The 20,077-nt window shown below is 36.7% G+C and overlaps 1 protein-coding gene across 4 annotated transcripts in view; it reads right to left on the bottom strand.

Annotated features, from left to right (window-relative positions):
* Nucleotides 1–20,077, bottom strand: part of LOC109106478 (protein PTHB1-like) — a 114,116-nt gene that overhangs the window by 90,384 nt on the left and 3,655 nt on the right. For all 4 annotated transcript variants that reach the window (XM_042740326.1, XM_042740330.1, XM_042740329.1 and 1 more), the window contains exons 4-13: nucleotides 18,750–18,814; nucleotides 18,192–18,305; nucleotides 16,542–16,716; nucleotides 13,588–13,672; nucleotides 13,318–13,501; nucleotides 8,275–8,404; nucleotides 4,092–4,273; nucleotides 3,507–3,583; nucleotides 2,827–2,880; nucleotides 2,601–2,703 (exon numbers count right to left, since the gene is read on the bottom strand). In XM_042740326.1, coding sequence (XP_042596260.1) covers nucleotides 2,601–2,703; nucleotides 2,827–2,880; nucleotides 3,507–3,583; nucleotides 4,092–4,273; nucleotides 8,275–8,404; nucleotides 13,318–13,501; nucleotides 13,588–13,672; nucleotides 16,542–16,716; nucleotides 18,192–18,305; nucleotides 18,750–18,814 — 1,169 coding nt within the window. The remainder of the gene's footprint in view (nucleotides 1–2,600; nucleotides 2,704–2,826; nucleotides 2,881–3,506; nucleotides 3,584–4,091; nucleotides 4,274–8,274; nucleotides 8,405–13,317; nucleotides 13,502–13,587; nucleotides 13,673–16,541; nucleotides 16,717–18,191; nucleotides 18,306–18,749; nucleotides 18,815–20,077) is intronic.

Raw genomic sequence — 20,077 nt, 5'->3', positions numbered from 1 at the left:
ATATATAATGCTGTGGGTTGGTCTACGCCGCTCACATTCGTCTGATACTACGACCTCGATATTCGTACTGCTCCTGGTTCCTCCATCCTCTTGCTGTAGTTGTGCTGAAGTCAAACACAGCAGTGACTTTAAAGTCTGGCGGCATGGGCATCTCGTTCCCAAAGCGTTCGACGCAGCTCGAGTTCCTGAAGGGGAACGTCTCAAGGTTACATTTGTAACCCTAGTTCCCCAAGGGAATGAGACGCTGCGTCTCCTGCCATACTTCCGGCATCACTGCGAGCGCTTCTCTCATTCTCCAAAAGCTGCCACTGTCTCCACCTCACATGCTTTTATAGCTTCCAGGTCACACGTCATCCCATCTGTGACGATGTGCCCATCCATTGGTCTGATTACACACACGTTTTAGAGCATAGTCATGCTGAAAGATGTTCCCAAAGGGTTCGATGCAGCATCTCGTTCCCTCTGGGAACTAGGGTTACATACGTAACCTTGAGACGTTTTAGCTATTGGACAGAAAGTAGAAGACAGTGTTTGGCCCAGTACTCTCTCTGACAACACCATCATCTTTAATATGGTGGCAGAATTAATATTTTTTTCTTCTTCTTTTTCTTCAGTAGGAAGAACTGAAATCCTTGTGGCGGTTCTCAGGCAAAATCATGTCAAAGTCACAGCAATACATTTTACAAGCCCCGATCATTTCATGCCCAAAACACATGCCACTGATTTTCTTGAGATGTGGTTTAGTGGTTAAAGATGTGGGTCGGTAGTTTCGAGTTTTACGAATTGCTGACTTAATTAGCTAGACTCTCTAAACTACAACAAAATGAAAGGTACACTTCTCTTAAAGTTTCAGATAAAGAGTATGGCCTATTTCAGACACAATGTGTTCTGATAGCTTCCTTTGTCTGTCAAAGTATGACTTGAGTGTGTGTGTAAGTTAAATGGGTCAAACCATAGCAAAAGCAGTGAGCAGAGAATGAGTAAAACAAGTGGTTCTCCTCTACTGTGTCTCAGAGGGAGTGTTTGTGTGACGTGTGAGTATACATTACACATCGCCAAGCTCTAATGGCTCAGGCAGTTGTATTGCTGGACTGGATGACATGTGGAAGTATGGTGAAACATGAGACAGAGGTCTTTCAGTAGAATGTCTAAGTAAAGAGCTTGTCAGGGTTTTTCATCTCTTCAACATTAAAGTGATGAAACACTGGCTTCTGGTTGGCCAACATCAATTTCTCAGACATATTCTTTGGGCCACACACACAAAAAAAATAATATTTCGGTCCTACAGTGACAATGATCATGGAGCCACGCTGGAAATGCCCTCAAGTAGATGAGGTGTAAGATCCCACACTGCAGGGGGATATTTGTTTGGTAAATGTTCATTTAGTCAATAGCAAATGTTATACAAGAAGCAGAAATGATTTGACAGAGCTCTCAGATTAACAAATCACTCTGGCTTTCTCAAAAGAAAGACAGTAAAAACTCACCACGTTAACAAGAATATTTTCACAATTTGATCACAACCTGATCTACCCAACTCAGACTAATTGGAAAAACATGAATGTGGCAAAAAATTTTGTGACATTTTCAAAGCGAAAATTTCCAGTGAGTGGTGCTAAAAGTGCATTCAGATTTATCTGAAACAGATAAATGTTAATATGGCACCCCTTTAAGTTAGTTGTGCATTGCGGTACCAGGTGTACCAGGTGAGCTACTGAGTTAGTTTACTATGCCAGAAAAGCTGCACATATGAGGGTGGCTATGTAAGGTAAACACCAAAATGTATAATTTGCAAATTATGCACTATGATAAAAGTGTTTTGAGTGTATAAATACAGTATTTCTCAAACAACCGTGCAAAAATAAGTCTTCATTAATCATAATCTACCCATGTAATCATAATTGGTTCAAACTGAAATAAAAGTTATTGGTGTATTACTGCTAAGATTTATTTCCGATGGAAACTGCAGTGAATTGTATGCATACATAGGTACGTTTTTAGAGTTTTGCAAAGAGATGCAAAAATGTGTCCAATGAGCCAATGCTGGATTAATCACACTGCTGTGTTAACCATTTACTAAAACACAAAGACAAATCTGATTATTTACAAAATTTGGAGAGATTTGTAACGTAATCACCTATCCATTACAATGCATCCTGGACAATGTCAAAGTACTGCTCATTCACCTCTCAATCAAACACTCCACAAAAAACATATTTTAAACTTGAATAAGGCCAACAGCCAGTCTCTGGTTTGTTTGATATCAACATTCAGTGACACAGAGCGAATTAAATATTAATTCACTTTATACAGAAACAATCCTTTGCTGTGTTCTTCACTCCAGGTAAACACAGAAAACATGTTATCTGGAGTGAAGAACAATTATGCAACTCAGTTATGTTCTGAAAAGTATATTCAAGACAAACTTGACGGTACAATCAGGAATATATATCCGTTTTTTTTTTGTTTTGTTTTTTTTACAATTTTAAGCATGAAAAGCCCTAATGTTAAAAACCACTAGAAACTTCATGTTTGTGGGTAGATTACAGCTTAGGTATGTTTGGGACAAATGTATGCCAAAAAAGGAAAGACAGCCATACCCATGGAGTCCAACACAAATTGGTCCTGCGTGACTGCTAGAGGAGGCTGAACACACACCGTCATCTTTGGGCTCTGCACCGCAGAACGACTCTTTATTTTAACCTGAGAATAAAGCACACATTCAGGACACTGTATCACCTCAGCATTAAAAAGCACTACAGGTTTCTATTACACAAGAAAACTAATATACTTAATAGACATCAGCGTTAAATGAGCTACACTCACCTTAACTGTGACGGAGGGGACAGGCATGCCATTCATCTCAGGTATGACAGCACACTGTAAGAGAGATCATCACAACACAATCACACACTGTGCTCATGAGACGGGCAAAGTGTGTGTGCGCTATATTTTGAAACAAAACTGTATCCACAAGTACACAAAAAGGTAATAACTGATAAAGCATTTTTAGAGTTAGGGTTTGAGTTAGTGTGTAGTCATTAAAGTGAATTTTATATAAAATAATTTTGTATTTTATATATATAAGTGATATGGCCTATTTTAATTAAAGGGATAGTTCACCCAACTAAAAGTGTGTGTGTGTGTGTGTGTGTGTGTGTGTGTGTGTGTGTGTGTGTGTGTGTGTGTAAAGGTAACTATAGTAGAAGTATATAATAAACTGTAACTATCTTTAAAACTAAGCTAAATATGACAAAAGCTGTCTTTAGGGACATTCAGGGAAGTTTTCTTTTAGCCGTAGCTTCATAAAAAATAATTAACAGAAGTCTACAGTCTCATGTAGCTAGCTATTAATTAAATGTAAAAAATAATGCAAGTTTTAATTTAGAGATGAGGTAGGGCTTTTTGTCGCCTGCAGTCATTATAATGAGCTTATTATGAAAACAACAGAATTATATTTTATGTTCTCACGTTGATGAAATAAACATTTGTGTTATAATTTGTACCGAGACTTCGTCCAGGTTAGATGAGACTATGGCGGTCAGAGTAAGCTCTTCCTCAGTCTCTGCCCTCGGGAGAATGTCTGGAGAAAGATCACACACAAACACCCAAATATTTTGTGCAACAGAACTTTAAGATGTAGAACAATACTTGATTTTATTAACGCATTTTCAGAAATAGAAGTCATTTTTTAAAATCTGAAATGTGCTGCCCCTTATATTGCAATGTGACTTATATAGTGGAATTAGCGTCAACCATGCAAAGTTCACACAAATATGCATGCACACACAGAACAAATTTGACATTACAACCTATTGATCATCAACATCTTTTTTTCCCAGCCTCTCAGACATAGTTACATTAGCAGTAAAGATACACTGATTGGAAAACATTACTGCATTTAGATAAAATATTACGTTAAATGGAAGGAGCTGTTTAAAAGTCCAAAGGCTCGCTTAATTTAAAAACAGATCAGGTACTGGTCTGGTATTCAATTTGGCATAAATCTGGGCTTTGCAAGAAGCTTTTAACTGTTAACATCTATTAACAAACACAGTGTGCATTTGTTTTCTAAACTCTTTGGGTAATACCTTGGGTTTTGGTAGCCCCGCGAATAACCTTTTGCAGCATTTTCATCTCTGTGTCGACTTCATCATAGTTGACCTCTCGGGCATCCACTTTAGGTGCAGTGAAGAAGGAGGGGTCAGTGCCCATGTAAGAGCACTGGAGATGACCATCAGAGCTCAGTGTCACCACCAACCCTTTCAGTTCCCTGAAAACACAGAACACACTTCAATGAATGCCTGTCTTTAATTATTTTTTTTTTTGCTTAGACTACTGACTTTATCTTTATGATTGATCAGGGTTAGTTAACTGTTACAGTATTTTCAGTAAGCTTTTATTATGATAAAAGCCAAGCATTCAAATAATGCATCTCATAATTTTGGACTGCAGTTATATCTGATCAAATGCGCATTATTATTCTTTAGCTTGGGTTAAACTAATTAATTTTACTTGGCTGGAACAGCAGCTACGCTAATTATGTCTCTATCTGTTTCTCTGTTTTGTAACTAGGATTTACACAAGCTCCAGTCTGGATCCAGAACACCTGAGAAGAGATGATGCCAACCCCTCAGAGGACCTCAGATGATGCTAACCCAGAGACAACAAACAGAACTACAACATTTTGCTGTAAGTTTGATTGCATAATTGGTGTTAATAGTGTTACTCGTCTGTTTGTTTATGTCTTTTATTGATTTTTCTGAACATTTCTGCCGTATGCACATAAACTGACAGTCATCACTGATAAGCTACTCCTAAATATTGTAGAAACTTAATTTTCTGTAAAGTTGCTTTGTAATGATTTGTATCGTAAAAAGCGCTATACAAATAAACTTGAATTGAATTGAATTGAATTGAATTGAATTGAATAATGCTTTGATAAAAAAGACTGAAGGCCATTTATTGTACTGTAGGCACACTGTACAAAAAAAGTCCCATTATGACATCAATATATTAACTAATATTAAATAGTGTGGTGTGACTGATTACTTTCCACTTTTTTACTGTTGCTTTGTTACTATTAGATTGTAATTAGATTGAAACCGCTGTTGTAAGGAGCATAACATTTCCGTCACACGCCCGAGGCATTCAGCCAATCACAACGCACTGGATAGCTGGCCAATCAGCGTACACCTCACCTTTCAGAGCTTTGTAAAAATCAACGCGTTTCAGAAAGGCGGGGCATAGAGGAGCAACAATAATTAACAATAATTTTTTAAACCTTAAAATGCATAAACACATTGCATTACACCAGCGGTTCTCAATTCCGGTCCTCGCCCCCCAGCTCTGCATATTTTGCATGTCTCTCTTTGTTAACACACCTGATTCAGATAATCAGCTCATTAGAAGTGAGCTCCGTGCATGAACTGTGTTCCCATTGACATGGTCCCTACACAGTGTTCATTGCTCCCTACTCCCTGAGCAGGGGAAAACTGTTGAAGTTTACTCCACTTCGGAACATTCATTCACGGATCTGCGCTGTGCAATGTCTTCACACACAGATAAGTGTGACATCTATACCTCTGTAAATAAATACAATTTAAATTCACGTCTCGCACACTTCAGTGCACTTTGAATGGAACGTATACATTCACTTTGAACTGTAATCATGGCAGAATATCCTGTGATGTCCACTTTGCAGGGCACTTACGTTCGAATAGAACAAATGTCTGAAGCCATAAGAGAAACATACAAAATGTGCAGCGCAGGGAGCGTGAGGACTGGAATTGAGAACCGCTGTTTACACCAGATATACAAAATAATGTTCTTTTTAGCAACGTCATATAACCCTTTAATACGCATGTCAGAAACATGCAGTTTAAAATGGTTTTAAATATTAAATACAATGTGTCACCCAGCAGAAACAAATTGTTTGACAAATTGTTTTCAATTCCCATATACTGAATACACAATTAAGAAAAACTTAAGGGGAAAAAAACAACAACATTTTCTTTGCATTCTAAATAGATTTTGTGAATCACTTAATTTTGGGAGTAAACCTCAGTTAAACTGTACACATTCAGATATTGCAAACAAACTTAAAGGTTTGATCTATGAATGCAATATAAGAAGTGTTTACAAATAACTTTCAGCAGTCCATGAATAACCCCAAAGTATTTTACAGATGTGTTAATTATTACTGTAGTAATATACCTGTATGCAAGTCTATATTACATTTACATTTACAGTATATCTATCTACCGGTATCTCCCTCTCTCTCTCTTTATATATATATATATATATATATATATATATATATATATATATATATATGTCAAACCAAAATTTATTCAGACACCTTCAACATATCTCACATTATCACAGTTTATACACTATAGCTTAGAAAATGGTAATAAAATATGACAAGAACCCAGAGTTAAACTGTCTCAGAACAAATTCATCTTGATAATGTCAGATAACTTTGATAGACATGTTTGTAATAGATTACAATCAACCAAAAATTATTCAGCTGTTAAATTTATATACACAATTAGATAATACCAATTTAGGTCAATTAATTACCAACCAATGCTTAATTTTGTTCAGTCTGTGGTGTAAAAAGGCTGCATTAGCAATTAAAGAAAAAACACTTAAGCAAAACATGATCAGGTCGAAGTGTCTGATTTATTTCTGGTCTCAAATTAATATCAGTTTTACTGGTAGTCCACTGTATGAAGAATTTTTAGGTATAATAGGTCACAGTTTACTTTATTTTGCTATCCTCACTTGCATAAATGAACTAGTGTCCTGCATCCACTAATAAAAAATATATACATGTATATCAAAAATTATAACTGGTGTCTGAATAATTTTTGAACTATTTTTTTCCAGCTGATGAATGCTAAAAACACTGACCCCCACTCAAAACCAATCCTGCTATAACAAGCTCAAGAATTTAAAGCAGCAGATGAGCTTGCGCTTAGAATGAACAGATGATATTGTCCACTCTTGTTCTCCTCATTATTTGGAAGACTGTTGGATAATTCAAAGTGCCGATAGATAACAAATTGTATTTCCATGCTTTCCCATAAAAACCACTGATAAGGATAGGGGAAAAGGAGAAAATAATGTTTTAAAGCGTTTGTGTGAAAACAAGCCGGGAAAAAGACATGATTGAGGATTTGTGAAGAAAATTAGATATTCTCACAGCATTCCAGTAATTTATTCAAGGCATATGTTCATTAAATCGGGAGAATCCAGGATCTGTTATGTTTCTCCTATTGTTTTACAGCAAATTAGAAAAATCAGAAGGAATCGAACACAGTGAATATCGTGTATATGTCACATTAAAATACCAGGCATTACAATATTTTCCTGACAGATAGAAATAGAGCCTGACAGTAAATTATGGCTTATTGAGTCAAACTGATGGATAAGAAATATTTGCAGAACTAAAATTTATTTGAAATGATTTGTTTCAGTCATTCTGAGTGTTCCCCAAACTGCCAACCATAATTTCAAGCAGACTTGTTTGGGAAAAGGTGCATACTGGCATGTATCTAATTTGGATTGCTTCTACTGACAGATGAATTTGCACCAAAATACCATTAGTTTGATTGGACACATGGGATTTAACTCAAAGGTTTAACACTAAAAAATGGGAAAGGTTTTCTCCTGCCTTGATAAGCCCATTTGTTAGGATATTCTAAATATATATGATTGCATGGTTAGTTGCATTTTATTATTTATCTTTAATATAGTAAAATTTTGAAAAAGTGAAGGTGTGAGTGGTTGTGTGTGTGTGTGTGTGTGTGTGCGTGTGTGTGCGTGTGTGTGTGTGTGTGTGTGTGTGCTAGAGATGTTAACTGAGACAAGCACAGCAGCTCATTTAGGTGGTGCTGACAGACATTCTTTTAATGTGAGGCCAGTAGAAGAGAGTCAGGATGGACAATGGTAGAGTGAGTGACCCGTGCAGGATGGCCAGAGAGACCAGTGCAGTTAAACACTCTCTCTACAGATGTATCTGTTACCTCTGCATATGAGAACCACTCTAAGCTAACAGTCCCACAAACGCAGAATGCTTCGAAGAGACATAGCGCACCACACACACAACCTTGAGAATGATAGCATATACCACACACAACATATCACATTCAGTCTAACTTGAGATAAGCTGGACCGATGGGGTTGTCAGGTGTTTCTATGAACTATGGAGGTTGAGGAGATTAAGGACAGCCAGGAAAGATTCATTTGGGCACAGCGCTCACTTACGGGAAGTTAGCGACACGTACAGCCACAGGCACACAGGACAGCTGGGCCACCCACTTCAGCGTCACATCCTGGTACACCAGCAGCATGTTGTTATGGTTACACATCAGGATGTTGGTGGAACCCTCAGAAACTGAAGACAAAACCAGAGAGAAGACAGCTGAGTTTGAAGGAGGAAGTGTGTTCAGATGGTCTGTGGTCTCTAGGCCTCACATGGAGAGTCAATGCAGCAGTTAAATAATAGACTGCATCCACTTCCAAACCACCAGAAGACGTCCATCTCTCACCTTCCTATAAACCAACACCCCTCTCACCAACACAAACACACACATACACATCTCCGTTCTGTGGCCAAACACCCAAAATCATCTCTCTCTCTATCTCTCTCTCTACGTAGCAGACAAAGACAACAGTAATTTAACTCATGAGATTGTCTACATGATTGTGCGTGCGTGCGTGTGTGTGTGTGTGTGTTTGTGTGTGTGTGTGTGTGTGTATTTGTGCTTCTACAGCACACAGTTCAAACAACTTTGACAGATAATATGGAAACATTTCTTAATTGGTATTTTTGTTTTTTGTTCCAGCAAAAATATCTAGAAATCCTTTCCTATGGACAGTTCAGCCAAAAATGAAAGTTCACTCATCATTTACTCACCCTCATATCATTCCAAACCTATTTAATTCATCTGAAGATTTTTTTAATGTAACCTGAGAGATTTCTGTCCTTCCAGGATCCATGTCTCTGTGGAAGACTTGGATTAAGCTGCCCGATTCATTTGGATTACTTTTTGAAGCATCACAGTTTTGGTGGAATGAACATTTAATGGACAGAAAGTAATTTCTCAGGTTTTGTCAAAATTGGTTCTTGATGGGAAAAAACAATAAAGTTTGTTCTTGTGTGTCAAGCAAGTACGGCCAGCTGAACTTCTGTTTACCATTTTTGATGTCCGTATTTGATTTACTGTGTGCTGATAAGAGCTGCACAATTAAAGATGCTGTATGTAAGTTTTTGACTCTACTAAAGCATATAAATACCATAATATGTTTGCAGATATTTAAGAAACATGCTAAGCTAACATACTTGTTTATCTGAAAAACAATGCCACAGTCAGTTATTCTCCTTTGAAAATGTGCGTTCCAGGCCGGAATGCCGGTCTTTGTTTTGGTTTGTGAAGCCCACCCACTGCCAGTTTACCCAATTGTATTTTGGCACCCTGGGTTGCCAGTTGGTGGAAAACACTGCGTATTTCATTTCATTCATTGTCAAGTGCGCACGTTCCTGTTGGTGTCGTCAATCTGGCAACCTGTGTGCATCAAGTCTGAGGAGGAGGGGCTCGGTGAAAAAAACCCTCTCCAATATTTTGAATTTGGACTGCAATACCTAGTTCAACCACTCGGTGTCAATCCTACATATAGCACCTTTAAGAGTTAAAAGACTGCAATCTCGATTCAAACACCCATGCGATCATCTTATCCCCAAATGACAAAGATTCAGCTATGTCTATTATGCCTGTTTCCAATCGCAATGGAGCATGAGCTGCTTGTATTTTGTCGCTGCTCATATTAATGAATGAAAGATTCGGCCATCACGCTTCTGATGTGAACACTGTCATTCATTGATACGAGCAACTGACTAAACTGACTGTTTAAAAAAAAAAAAAAAAAAAAACTTTTATCACTGATTCATTAATTTGAGAGATTCATTCACAAACGTGGGTTAAGCCAATAAAAAAAAAAAATCTTCATTCAATCATTGTTAGTTGTTTTTTTTCTTCAGAATCATGGGATAAAAGCTTAAATTAAATCTGTTTATCATATAAAGTGCTTTGATCTCTTCTTTTGCATCATTCATATCCATATCTTTAATGATGTCTTCATGTACTTTTTGAAGCTTAAAAAAAAAAAAGTCTTTGGAATGACATAAGGTAAATAAATTATAAATTAATGGTAAATGGTAAATAAACACATTTTTGATGACAAGGACAAATTTTCTTGACAAGCAGTTGTGTAAGATATTAAGAGAACGCATCTTAAAGTGCCCCTATTATGGATTTTTGAAAATTACCTTTTATGCAGTGTGTAACAGCTCTAAGTGAATGAAAACATCTTTCAAAGTTTTAAATCTGAAAGTGCAATGTGTATAAATTTATTGTCTCTCAAAAGAAAGAGTCGACTCTGAGTCATTGAAACGAGTTGTTTTTAAAATGCTTCCCAAACCATTTTACGTTGACGTCAACATGAAACATTAGCATATTTCCTGCCCACTTGGGAAAACTTGAAAATCAGTCGATTTTCGCGTTGATCTGAATTAGGGATGTTAACGATTAATCAATGATTGATTAATTGTCGATAAGAGATGCAACTGATTAAAGCTATCTATGGTCGATTAAGCTATTTAATTTTGGGCTGCATGTGGCTCGTGCACAAAACACGTACGATCGGCTGTGAGTGACGGTGATGGTATATAAATGCATCATCATTCATTCATAATGTACAAATTAAGCTTTTAATGTGATTTAAACTTTAAAAGTACATAAAAATACAAACAACACAAAGTTCTTCAACATGAAAAGCAATAGAAATGTAGTAACTAAGTAATTTCCCCAGATAATTGTTTAATATTGCTTTGCAGGGCTGCAGGACACAGGACAGATAAGCTATTCGTTCCTACAACTTGTTTATTCGTTCCTATGATTTATTAATTTGTGTCCACTGTCCATGTTTCATTACGTCTGTTCCTTAAATAATGCATGATTTAACTAAAATGAGGGAACAAATTAATAAATCAAACGAATTCTTAATTCATTTCCATAAAATCTTTAATTTCCCTTCCCTTATGTTTACTACAGTAAGAGAGATACAAAGTGAATGACAATAAAATAAACCTGCGAAATTTGAGGGAGTTAGTTGGTGAGGATTTAGAAAAAAAGAAACAATGCCTAAATATTATTGAATTTATGTAAATTCGTGACCAACCAGCAAACCAAAACAAAACCACGTAAATGTTGGCTGGGCTCGAACAGCATCCAGAAGCATGGTCGGTCGCGATGTAACATTTTCCAGTTAACCTTAATTAAAAGGTGCTTTATTGTACCAAAATCCTATTGATATATCACTTGCATAATAATTTGGAAAGCAGTGTATATCTTAATCCAGAATTTTTTTTTTTTTTACACAACACATATTATTGCAATTCAAACTTACAACGCAGTCTGTTCATTATCAAAACGTTTAAATAGACCGGTCCATTCTGCTGTTATGCCAAGGACGTTTTTCCTCATGTGAAGAGGATGATCTTGTAAAGTACATGTATGTAAAGCATGTAAAGTACAAGCCTAGTTTACATTATTAAAAAAACAGTTTAACATTCAAATATATTGCGAATATGGAAACATTTGGATTTGTGTCGAATGAGACGTGGGCAATAACCTTCAAATACATCTACCCATGCTCGCTCCGTCTCGTATGAACACATTCATGCACAGTCACTATCTAATGCACTGTAGATGCCGGATTCTGGCCTACCAGAATGCAAAAATTCAAAATCTGACATTTTCCTGAACAGGATCCAGCAGGATCAAATTAAGTACTGGTCATAAAAATGTTTGATGTGAGCAACAGTTGGTTTTGCAGCAGTGCCAATGGAAGCGGTTCACTGACTGCGCAGCACAACCACTCGTGCCACAGTTACGTTTGGGATAATTTTATTTTAAAGGTGCAATGTGTAATATTTACAACGATCTATTTACAGAAATGCAATATAATATACATAACTATGTTTTCAGATGTGTATAAAGACCTTTCTTAATGAACCGTTATGTTTTTATTACCTTAGATTGAGCGGTCTACATACACCGCGGGTCCCCTTACATGGAAGTCGCCACCATGTTTGTACAGTAGCCCTAAATGGACAAACTGCTCTACAGAGCGCGTTTCATCCCTTTGTTGTTCTTGCGAATAAAACACTGACACAATGATGAACAAGTACATTAACATTCGCAATAATGTTGATTTATTGAATAATTAAGTAAATATAATTCCTTGATTTACCTTTGTAAAGAAATCTCATTGCTCTCTGCTGTCTTTAACGATGACATTTTTCGCAACCTTACCACTGGATCCCGCTAAAAATTACACACTGCACCTTTAAATCCCATAATGTCAGTTGAAAACATTGCAATTGTGTTTTAAAATACAATGAGCACCACAAAACCATTTAAAGAAGCGCATTCATTGTTCTCCGTGACGGGATTGGAGAAGTCAACAAATTAAAATGATCTCAAACGTACGGTGCGCTCTCTTCATTTTATCAAATGATAATAATAATTACATCTATTCATTTTAAAATCCTGCTACTAGCATTTTCTTCAGACTAAAACCCTTTTAATTCGGGTGAGAAAGTTTTAAAGTTTTAAAGACACATCCTGTCATGCGTGCCGACGCAATAGACACATTTTGCAGCATTAAGGTTAACGATTAATTGATTGTTAATTTATACGACAATCGATCATGGATATTATCAAAAATGTACATCCCTAATCTGAATGAAAATGCAAATTCATTATTTGCCGCTAGGAGCCACTTTTGGAGCAGTAAAATAGCTGTTTCCCCGGTAACGGCTGTAAACAAAGCAGCAGTGCGCTCACAAAAGCTGCTTTATCAGGCATTACAGGCAAAATGAAATGAAAATGAGACCAATCGGACCAATCACCACAGATTAGTATCACACAAAGGAGGGGTTTGGAAAAATGAATCGTTGAGGGAATCGTCTGGGAGACGTTGAGCTAATAAGGTAAAAATAAACACATATTATAAGATAATGAAAGTGTTTTTTGACCTTGAATGCATGTCAACCTGTTGTTGGGGACTACCAAAACCAAAATATGAACCTTTCATAACCCATATTAGGGGCACTTTAAAATAAGCATACATTTTTCTTACTCCATTAGCAAGTAGTTTTTCTAGCTTTAGGCATAAACAGGAGGTTTCCATGTGCTATAGAAGTCTAACAGCACAGCATGAAGAGTTAAAGGCAGTATGGGTCACCTGATCCGTAGGGCAAGAAACAGCTGGGATTGAACTCCAATTTCTTCATGAAGCGGATCTGACCATTATCCTTGAGACAAAATAAATTTCTCTCCCCCAGCACAAAGATGGAGGACATCGCTGAAGATGTGTGGGGAACACAGACATCTAAAGCCTCTTCTCCTAACACCAGTGTCCAGTCAGCCTGAGGACAGACATACAACACAATCATATCCAAGGTAAAATATCCACACTGGAAACAGCAGCACTTTCAATCTTCAGGAAACAGACCGTCAGTCTCTTCCCTGAGCTCTTGCTTTGCTGATCAGAGTCTTGTCTGGTGTCTGCATCTGTGGCTACAGCCAGTGTCTCGTACCTGCGTTTAAAAGAGATGTTAATTGCACCAATTATCCAAAAACAGAGACACAGAGATCGCTCAATGCTTTGATATTCACTTCACCAGAACAAGATAATTTCCCATGACTTTAACTTGACCTTTTCAACAAAAAAGATCACGTACCATAGAATCATACAAAACTGACACAATCTGTTAAAATTATACAATGTTTTTGTAATTAATTCTTTACTTTTAAACCATTATTGTTATTATTACTTTTTTAAAATTCAGACCTGTCCAAGGATTTGCTGAAGGGTTGTAAAGGTTGAAAAACCTTATATAAAACAAACATAAAACAAAACCATTCCTATAATATTTAGTTTCACTCCATGAAGTGGATGATGGACCTCCTCGATGGAATTTCTAGGTCAGTTTAGTACCCTATTCTTGGAAAGTGTTTTGTTTCAAAAGAACAAGAAAATCCTGTTTTGAATTTGCAATATGACCCCAAATTTCTACTGAATTCCTCTAGGAATGTTGGGTGGGTTTGGGCAAACGTTTATAGCAATGAGACACAGCAGTGATTATTCAGCTTTGAGAGCATGTTCGGTACTGGCATTTAGAGTGTGTGTGTGTGTGTGTGTGTGTGTGTGTGTGTGTGTGTGTGTGTGTGTGTGCATATGTCTGTAACAGATCAAACGCTGCACTCAGAAATCACTGACAGTCCTCCAAAGCTATCAGCAGGTCATGAGGAGTATTATGAGAACCAAAGGCTCTGCTGTCGCACCTCAGCTCAGATCTCCATTTTCAACAGCTTTAGCCAGATTGTAAAGAAAGATCATATTTCCTTCTTAAAGGTTTGCCTAAAATGAAAAATCTATCATCATTTTACCCTTATGTTGTTCCAAACCCATAGGCCTTTCATCCATCTTCAACACATAACAGATATTTTTAATGAAACCTGAGAGATTTCTGTACCTCCAATGAAAGTCCATTAACCAAAACTTTGTTGTTCAAAAGAACACTGTAAACATAATCCATGTGTCAGAAGAAACAAGTTCACTTGACATAACAAACAGATTTAAGTGAACCATTTTTCATATATAGAACACTGCACAACGCACATACAGTCGTGGCCAAAAGTTTTGAGAATTACATAAATATTGGAAATTGGAAAAGTTGCTGCTTAATAATTTATAATAGCAATTTGCATATACTCCAGAATGTTATGAAGAGTGATCAGATGAATTGCATAGTCCTTCTTTGCCATGAAAATTAACTTAATCCCAAAAAAAACCTTTCCACTGCATTTCATTACTGTCATTAAAGGACCTGCTGAGATCATTTCAGTAATCATCTTGTTAGCTCAGGTGAGAATGTTGACGAGCACAAGGCTGGAGATCATTATGTCAGGCTGATTGGGTTAGAATGGCAGACTTGACATGTTAAATGGAGGGTGATGCTTGAAATCATTGTTCTTCCATTGTTAACCATGGTGACCTGCAAGGAAATGCGTGCAGCCATCATTGCGTTGCATAAAAATGGCTTCACAGGCAAGGATATTGTGGCTACTAAGATTGCACCTAAATCAACAATTTATAGGTTCATCAATAACTTCAAGGAAAGAGGTTACATTCTTGTAAAGAAGGCTTCAGGGCGTCCAAGAAAGTCCAGCAAGTGCCAGGATCATCTCCTAAAGAGGATTCAGCTGCGGGATCGGAGTGCCACCAGTGCAGAGCTTGCTCAGGAATGGCAGCAGGCAGGTGTGAGCGCATCTGCACGCACAGTGAGGCGAAGACTTTTGGAAGATGGCCTGGTGTCAAGAAGGGCAACAAAGAAGCCACTTCTCTCCAAAAAAAAACATCAGGGACAGATTGATCTTCTGCAGAAAGTATAGTGAATGGACTGCTGAGGACTGGGGCAAAGTCATATTCTCCGATGAAGCCCCTTTCCGATTGTTTGGGGCATCTGGAAAAAGGCTTGTCCGGAGAAGAAAAGGTGAGCGCTACCATCAGTCCTGTGTCATGCCAACAGTAAAGCATCCTGACACCATTCATGTGTGGGGTTGCTTCTCATCCAAGGGAGTGGGCTCACTCACAATTCTGCCCAAAAACACAGCCATGAATAAAGAATGGTACCAAAACACCCTCCAACAGCAACTTCTTCCAACAATCCAACAACAGTTTGGTGAAGAACAATGCATTTTCCAGCACGATGGAGCACCGTGCCATAAGGCAAAAGTGATAACTAAGTGGCTCGGGGACCAGAATGTTGAAATTTTGGGTCCATGGCCTGGAAACTCCCCAGATCTTAATCCCATTGAGAACTTGTGGTCCATCCTCAAAAGGCGGGTGGACAGACAAAAAACCCACTAATTCTGACAAACTCCAAGAAGTTATTATGAAAGAATGGGTTGCTATCAGTCAGGATTTGGCGCAGAAGTTGATTGAGAGCATGCCCAGTCGAATTGCAGAGGTCCTGAAAAAGAAGGGCCAACACTGCAAATACTGACTCTTTGCATAAATGTCATGTAATTGTCGATAAAAGCCTTTGAAACGTATGAAGTGCTTGTAATTATATTTCAGTAGAAAACAGAAACAACTGAAACAAAGATCTAAAAGCAGTTTAGCAGCAAACTTTTTGAAAACTAATATTTATGTAATTCTCAAAACTTTTGGCCACGACTGTACAAAGAGCACATCAAATATGGTAATCTGAAACCTGACTGAACTTGTCTGACATGCAAGAGCCAATGTAATATGGCTCGTAAAGTCATATTTCAAGATATGACCAAGGAATAATAAAAACATCAATGTACAGAATACCCACATATCCTGTACGTTCTGCATATGGAAGGATATGGCCAGTGACTATATGGACAACTGGTTAGGGAGTGAATTGGTCTCACCTGTAGCACTCCACCTGCCGTGTGGAGGAGACCGTGATGAAGGAGTCAGTGCGGATGCAGTAGCTCAGTGGGCCGGGCAACAGGAAGCCAGGCAGGAAGCGACCAAAAGCATACGTTTCCTGCTCAAAAAACATCAGCATCCCATCCATGGACTGGATACAGATGAAATGATGACCTGCACAACAGCACAGGAAATATTCAGTTGAGACAACAGAACAGAAGGACATATTCAATAGTATTATGCACCTTTGTTGTTCAGCTTTAAAAACTCGAGCCAGATTGCATAGCCCAAATTTTCACACCAATGTTAAATAGTTACATTTATTATTTTTTATCACTACAGACTAAACACTTCTTCCTCCTAACTAATATAGAGTAGGTTGCTCATGGTTCTGAATAATGTAGCAACTGAATTAATGCAGACTGTCCACTAATTTTGTTTGTCTGCATTTTGCAATGGCTTCGAAGAAGCTCATCAAGTCAGAATTTAGAGTCAGATCTGTACTTTTAATAATAAGAAATAAACATCCAAGAGAATCGCCACGGCCCAAGCTAACATAAAACCAGTGCTTATTTGTCTACTGATATACTCAAATTCTATATTAATAAATCTTATTAAAGACTAACAATTAGACAATCTGAATAAAAACAATCCAATAAGTACAAGTTTGACCAAATAGAAGTTAGCCAATAAGAAATCAGTATCATTTTTGGATCTGTATTAGAAGTCAAACTACAGTATGTTATACATAAAGATGGTTAAATGATTAGCTCTGTATAAAGTCCCTTTAATATAGGGCTGTTCACACTGCCATCCCTACATTTTTTTTTACAAGTATTGCTGCTATCTACTTGAATGGGAAAGACCAATATCTAAAGCCACCATTTAAGGAAATAGAATGTATTATTACAATATTTCTGCTGCGTCTTCTCCCTTTTATACTCTCATGTGCAGATGAAATGTGACTAATGGTTGATGAACGCCATCATTGAGACTGTGCTGTCCTCATGTGGTTGATAAGAGAACTGCCCAAAAAAGGTACTACTGTAAGTCTAAAATCCTATTAAACGAACATGTGCTATTTTATTTATAGAGGGTCGACTTTAATCGGCTTTCGGCACACAAACAAAAGAAATCTCAGTTTCCAGAATTTGCAAGCAGATGTTCATTGAAACTAAAGTGAGCATTAGGGTTCAGCCATTTTGAGGGTGATGTGAATGAGAATGAATGTATGAGAAACATTCTATTTGTTATTACATTAACATGAATCTTAGTTAACCTTCATTTCAACATTTACAAATACGTTATAAAAATCAAAAGTTGTATGTTAACATCAATGAACCTAAGCTAACATGAACGAATGAACAGTTGTATTTTTATTAACCAGTGTTAACAAAGAATAATAAATGCTGTAACAATTGTACTGCTCATTGTTAGTTGCTCTGTTGGTTAATATTAGCTAATGCCACCATACTATAAAGTGTGATTGAAAAGGGTTTTGAGAGAACTAAACTATTCTATCTATTCCATGACACTAATTTTTCTTATAGAAAGAAAAAAATATGTAGCTAAATTCAACCCTATTGCCCACTGATACATTTAGAATGAAATTTTTATATTATGTGTGGAATATTAATAATACCAATTACCTGTGACACCCCCAAAGGGACCATATGTCATGTTGCAAGCTGTTCTCTGCAGGTTGTGTTCATACACCAGTCGCAACTGATACTGGTCACCATGTTCAACATTCCCAGCAGTACCTGAGAAAACCCACAGCAAACACCACATCTGAAAGAGCACATACATTTGGTGCACAACATATGACAGATTGACAATAATTATTAGCTCAGACTGACTTTTTAAGTTAAACAGAACTTCTGTCTCGACAGGTTGTCATGAACACACAATAAATTCCATTTTTAAAAATGGATTCTGCAATTCTGTCCAAATTGTGGAAATCATAGGGCCTTCAAATTATTTTATGTTCTCCATGGCTATGGGTTGCTGACCCCAGATCCCACGGCAATTATAATATCAGTCTAAAGCCAGTAAAGAAAGAATAACAATAACCACTGCATGAGTATAGTTCTGTTTAAGAGGTAACAGTTTTTCTGAATAAAAACTGAAAAAAGTGGACCACTGATATGCAAAGTTTTATGGCAGTGATTGTAAGGAAGTTAGGTCTGAATCTGTGGAAAACCAACCTGACACGGCATAGACAGACAGCTTCCTGGGGTGAAGCACTGCCAGATGTAGCAGCTCTGAACAACTACAATACATGACAAAGAAAGAAAAAGGAGAAAAGGGAGTTACATTACATGGCATTATATGTTTTGCCCCCATCATGAAAACTTCAGGGCTTTGATCATAAAACTAAGCATTTAAATATCATCTTACAAAGACATTATTAGAAGATACAAAGTGACAACAGATATTTGTAAAAAAAATTTGTAAGTAGTCTACTATACCATTCTAAAGATCTAATTTTTCCTTTTTGAGTATGAGCTCCATATTAAAAGCCTAATGTATCAAATATGATCCTGAAATCTATCTGTCAAAAGCCAGCTATAGATCAGACCTACACACAAGAACAATTCTTCTATTCAAACGTGTTCCATTTCTAAATATTGTGAGATGCTGCTTTCAGGTTAAGCATCAGAACTTCAACTAGACAGTGACCAGGAATCAACAGAACAGTAAATGTCTTTAATCAAAACACTCTACAATCACCATCACATAAACCACAACATCATTAATTAACAAAGTTGAAAAAAAAAAAGAACTGATGATGAATAACATAACTTAATGAATACCATGGTATTTCAACTGCTCTTTCATGTGGCAGATCCTTTAGAAACAAAACAAATGATCAATAATAACAAGAAATTAAAAGTATACTTGTATACTTAAAAGGCCTAAACAGCAACTTTACAGTACAACTCACACTGAAGATAATGCTTTTGTTAATTGTTTTATAATATTTGAGTAATGACTTTTTATAAACTTATAAATTATTTACAAATTATAAAAACAGTTCTTTTTTTCAGAGCCATAATAAAATTCCATTAAAGGAATCAGAAGTGAGTTTCTTTCTGTCTCACTGCATTTATTGCTCATAACATCAGCAAACATAATATAAAGAGAGTATAAGAGAACATAATAGAGTTATAATAATAATAAACATAGTAGCTTTATAATTGGTTATGTGTGTTTGGAATTATGCACATAATAAAGACTACAGAAGCCCTGTGCTGCACTTACAAAATAGGCCTTGAAGCTGTAAAAATGACAGTGAACTCTAAGAAAAAGAATTTTCTGAATAAACACTAGATCTGTATGATTTCTTTATTTTCTAGACATACATATCCTAAATTAAATAAATACATCAACAAAAGCAAGAGGAGGATAACAGATAATTTAGAGGAAACAAATGTTAGTTTCTAGTGGTTGAAAAGTTTTTTGTTTGTTTTTCTTTCCCAAAGAATATGGGATTTGTGCCTTTATTGCTTAAAACAAATACTAGGACACCAAC

This window comes from Cyprinus carpio, chromosome B16, assembly GCF_018340385.1.
Source record: "Cyprinus carpio isolate SPL01 chromosome B16, ASM1834038v1, whole genome shotgun sequence".
Classification (NCBI taxonomy): domain Eukaryota; kingdom Metazoa; phylum Chordata; class Actinopteri; order Cypriniformes; family Cyprinidae; genus Cyprinus; species Cyprinus carpio.
Note: the sequence above shows the minus strand (reverse complement) of the source record. Positions and strands in the feature narration are given on the sequence as shown.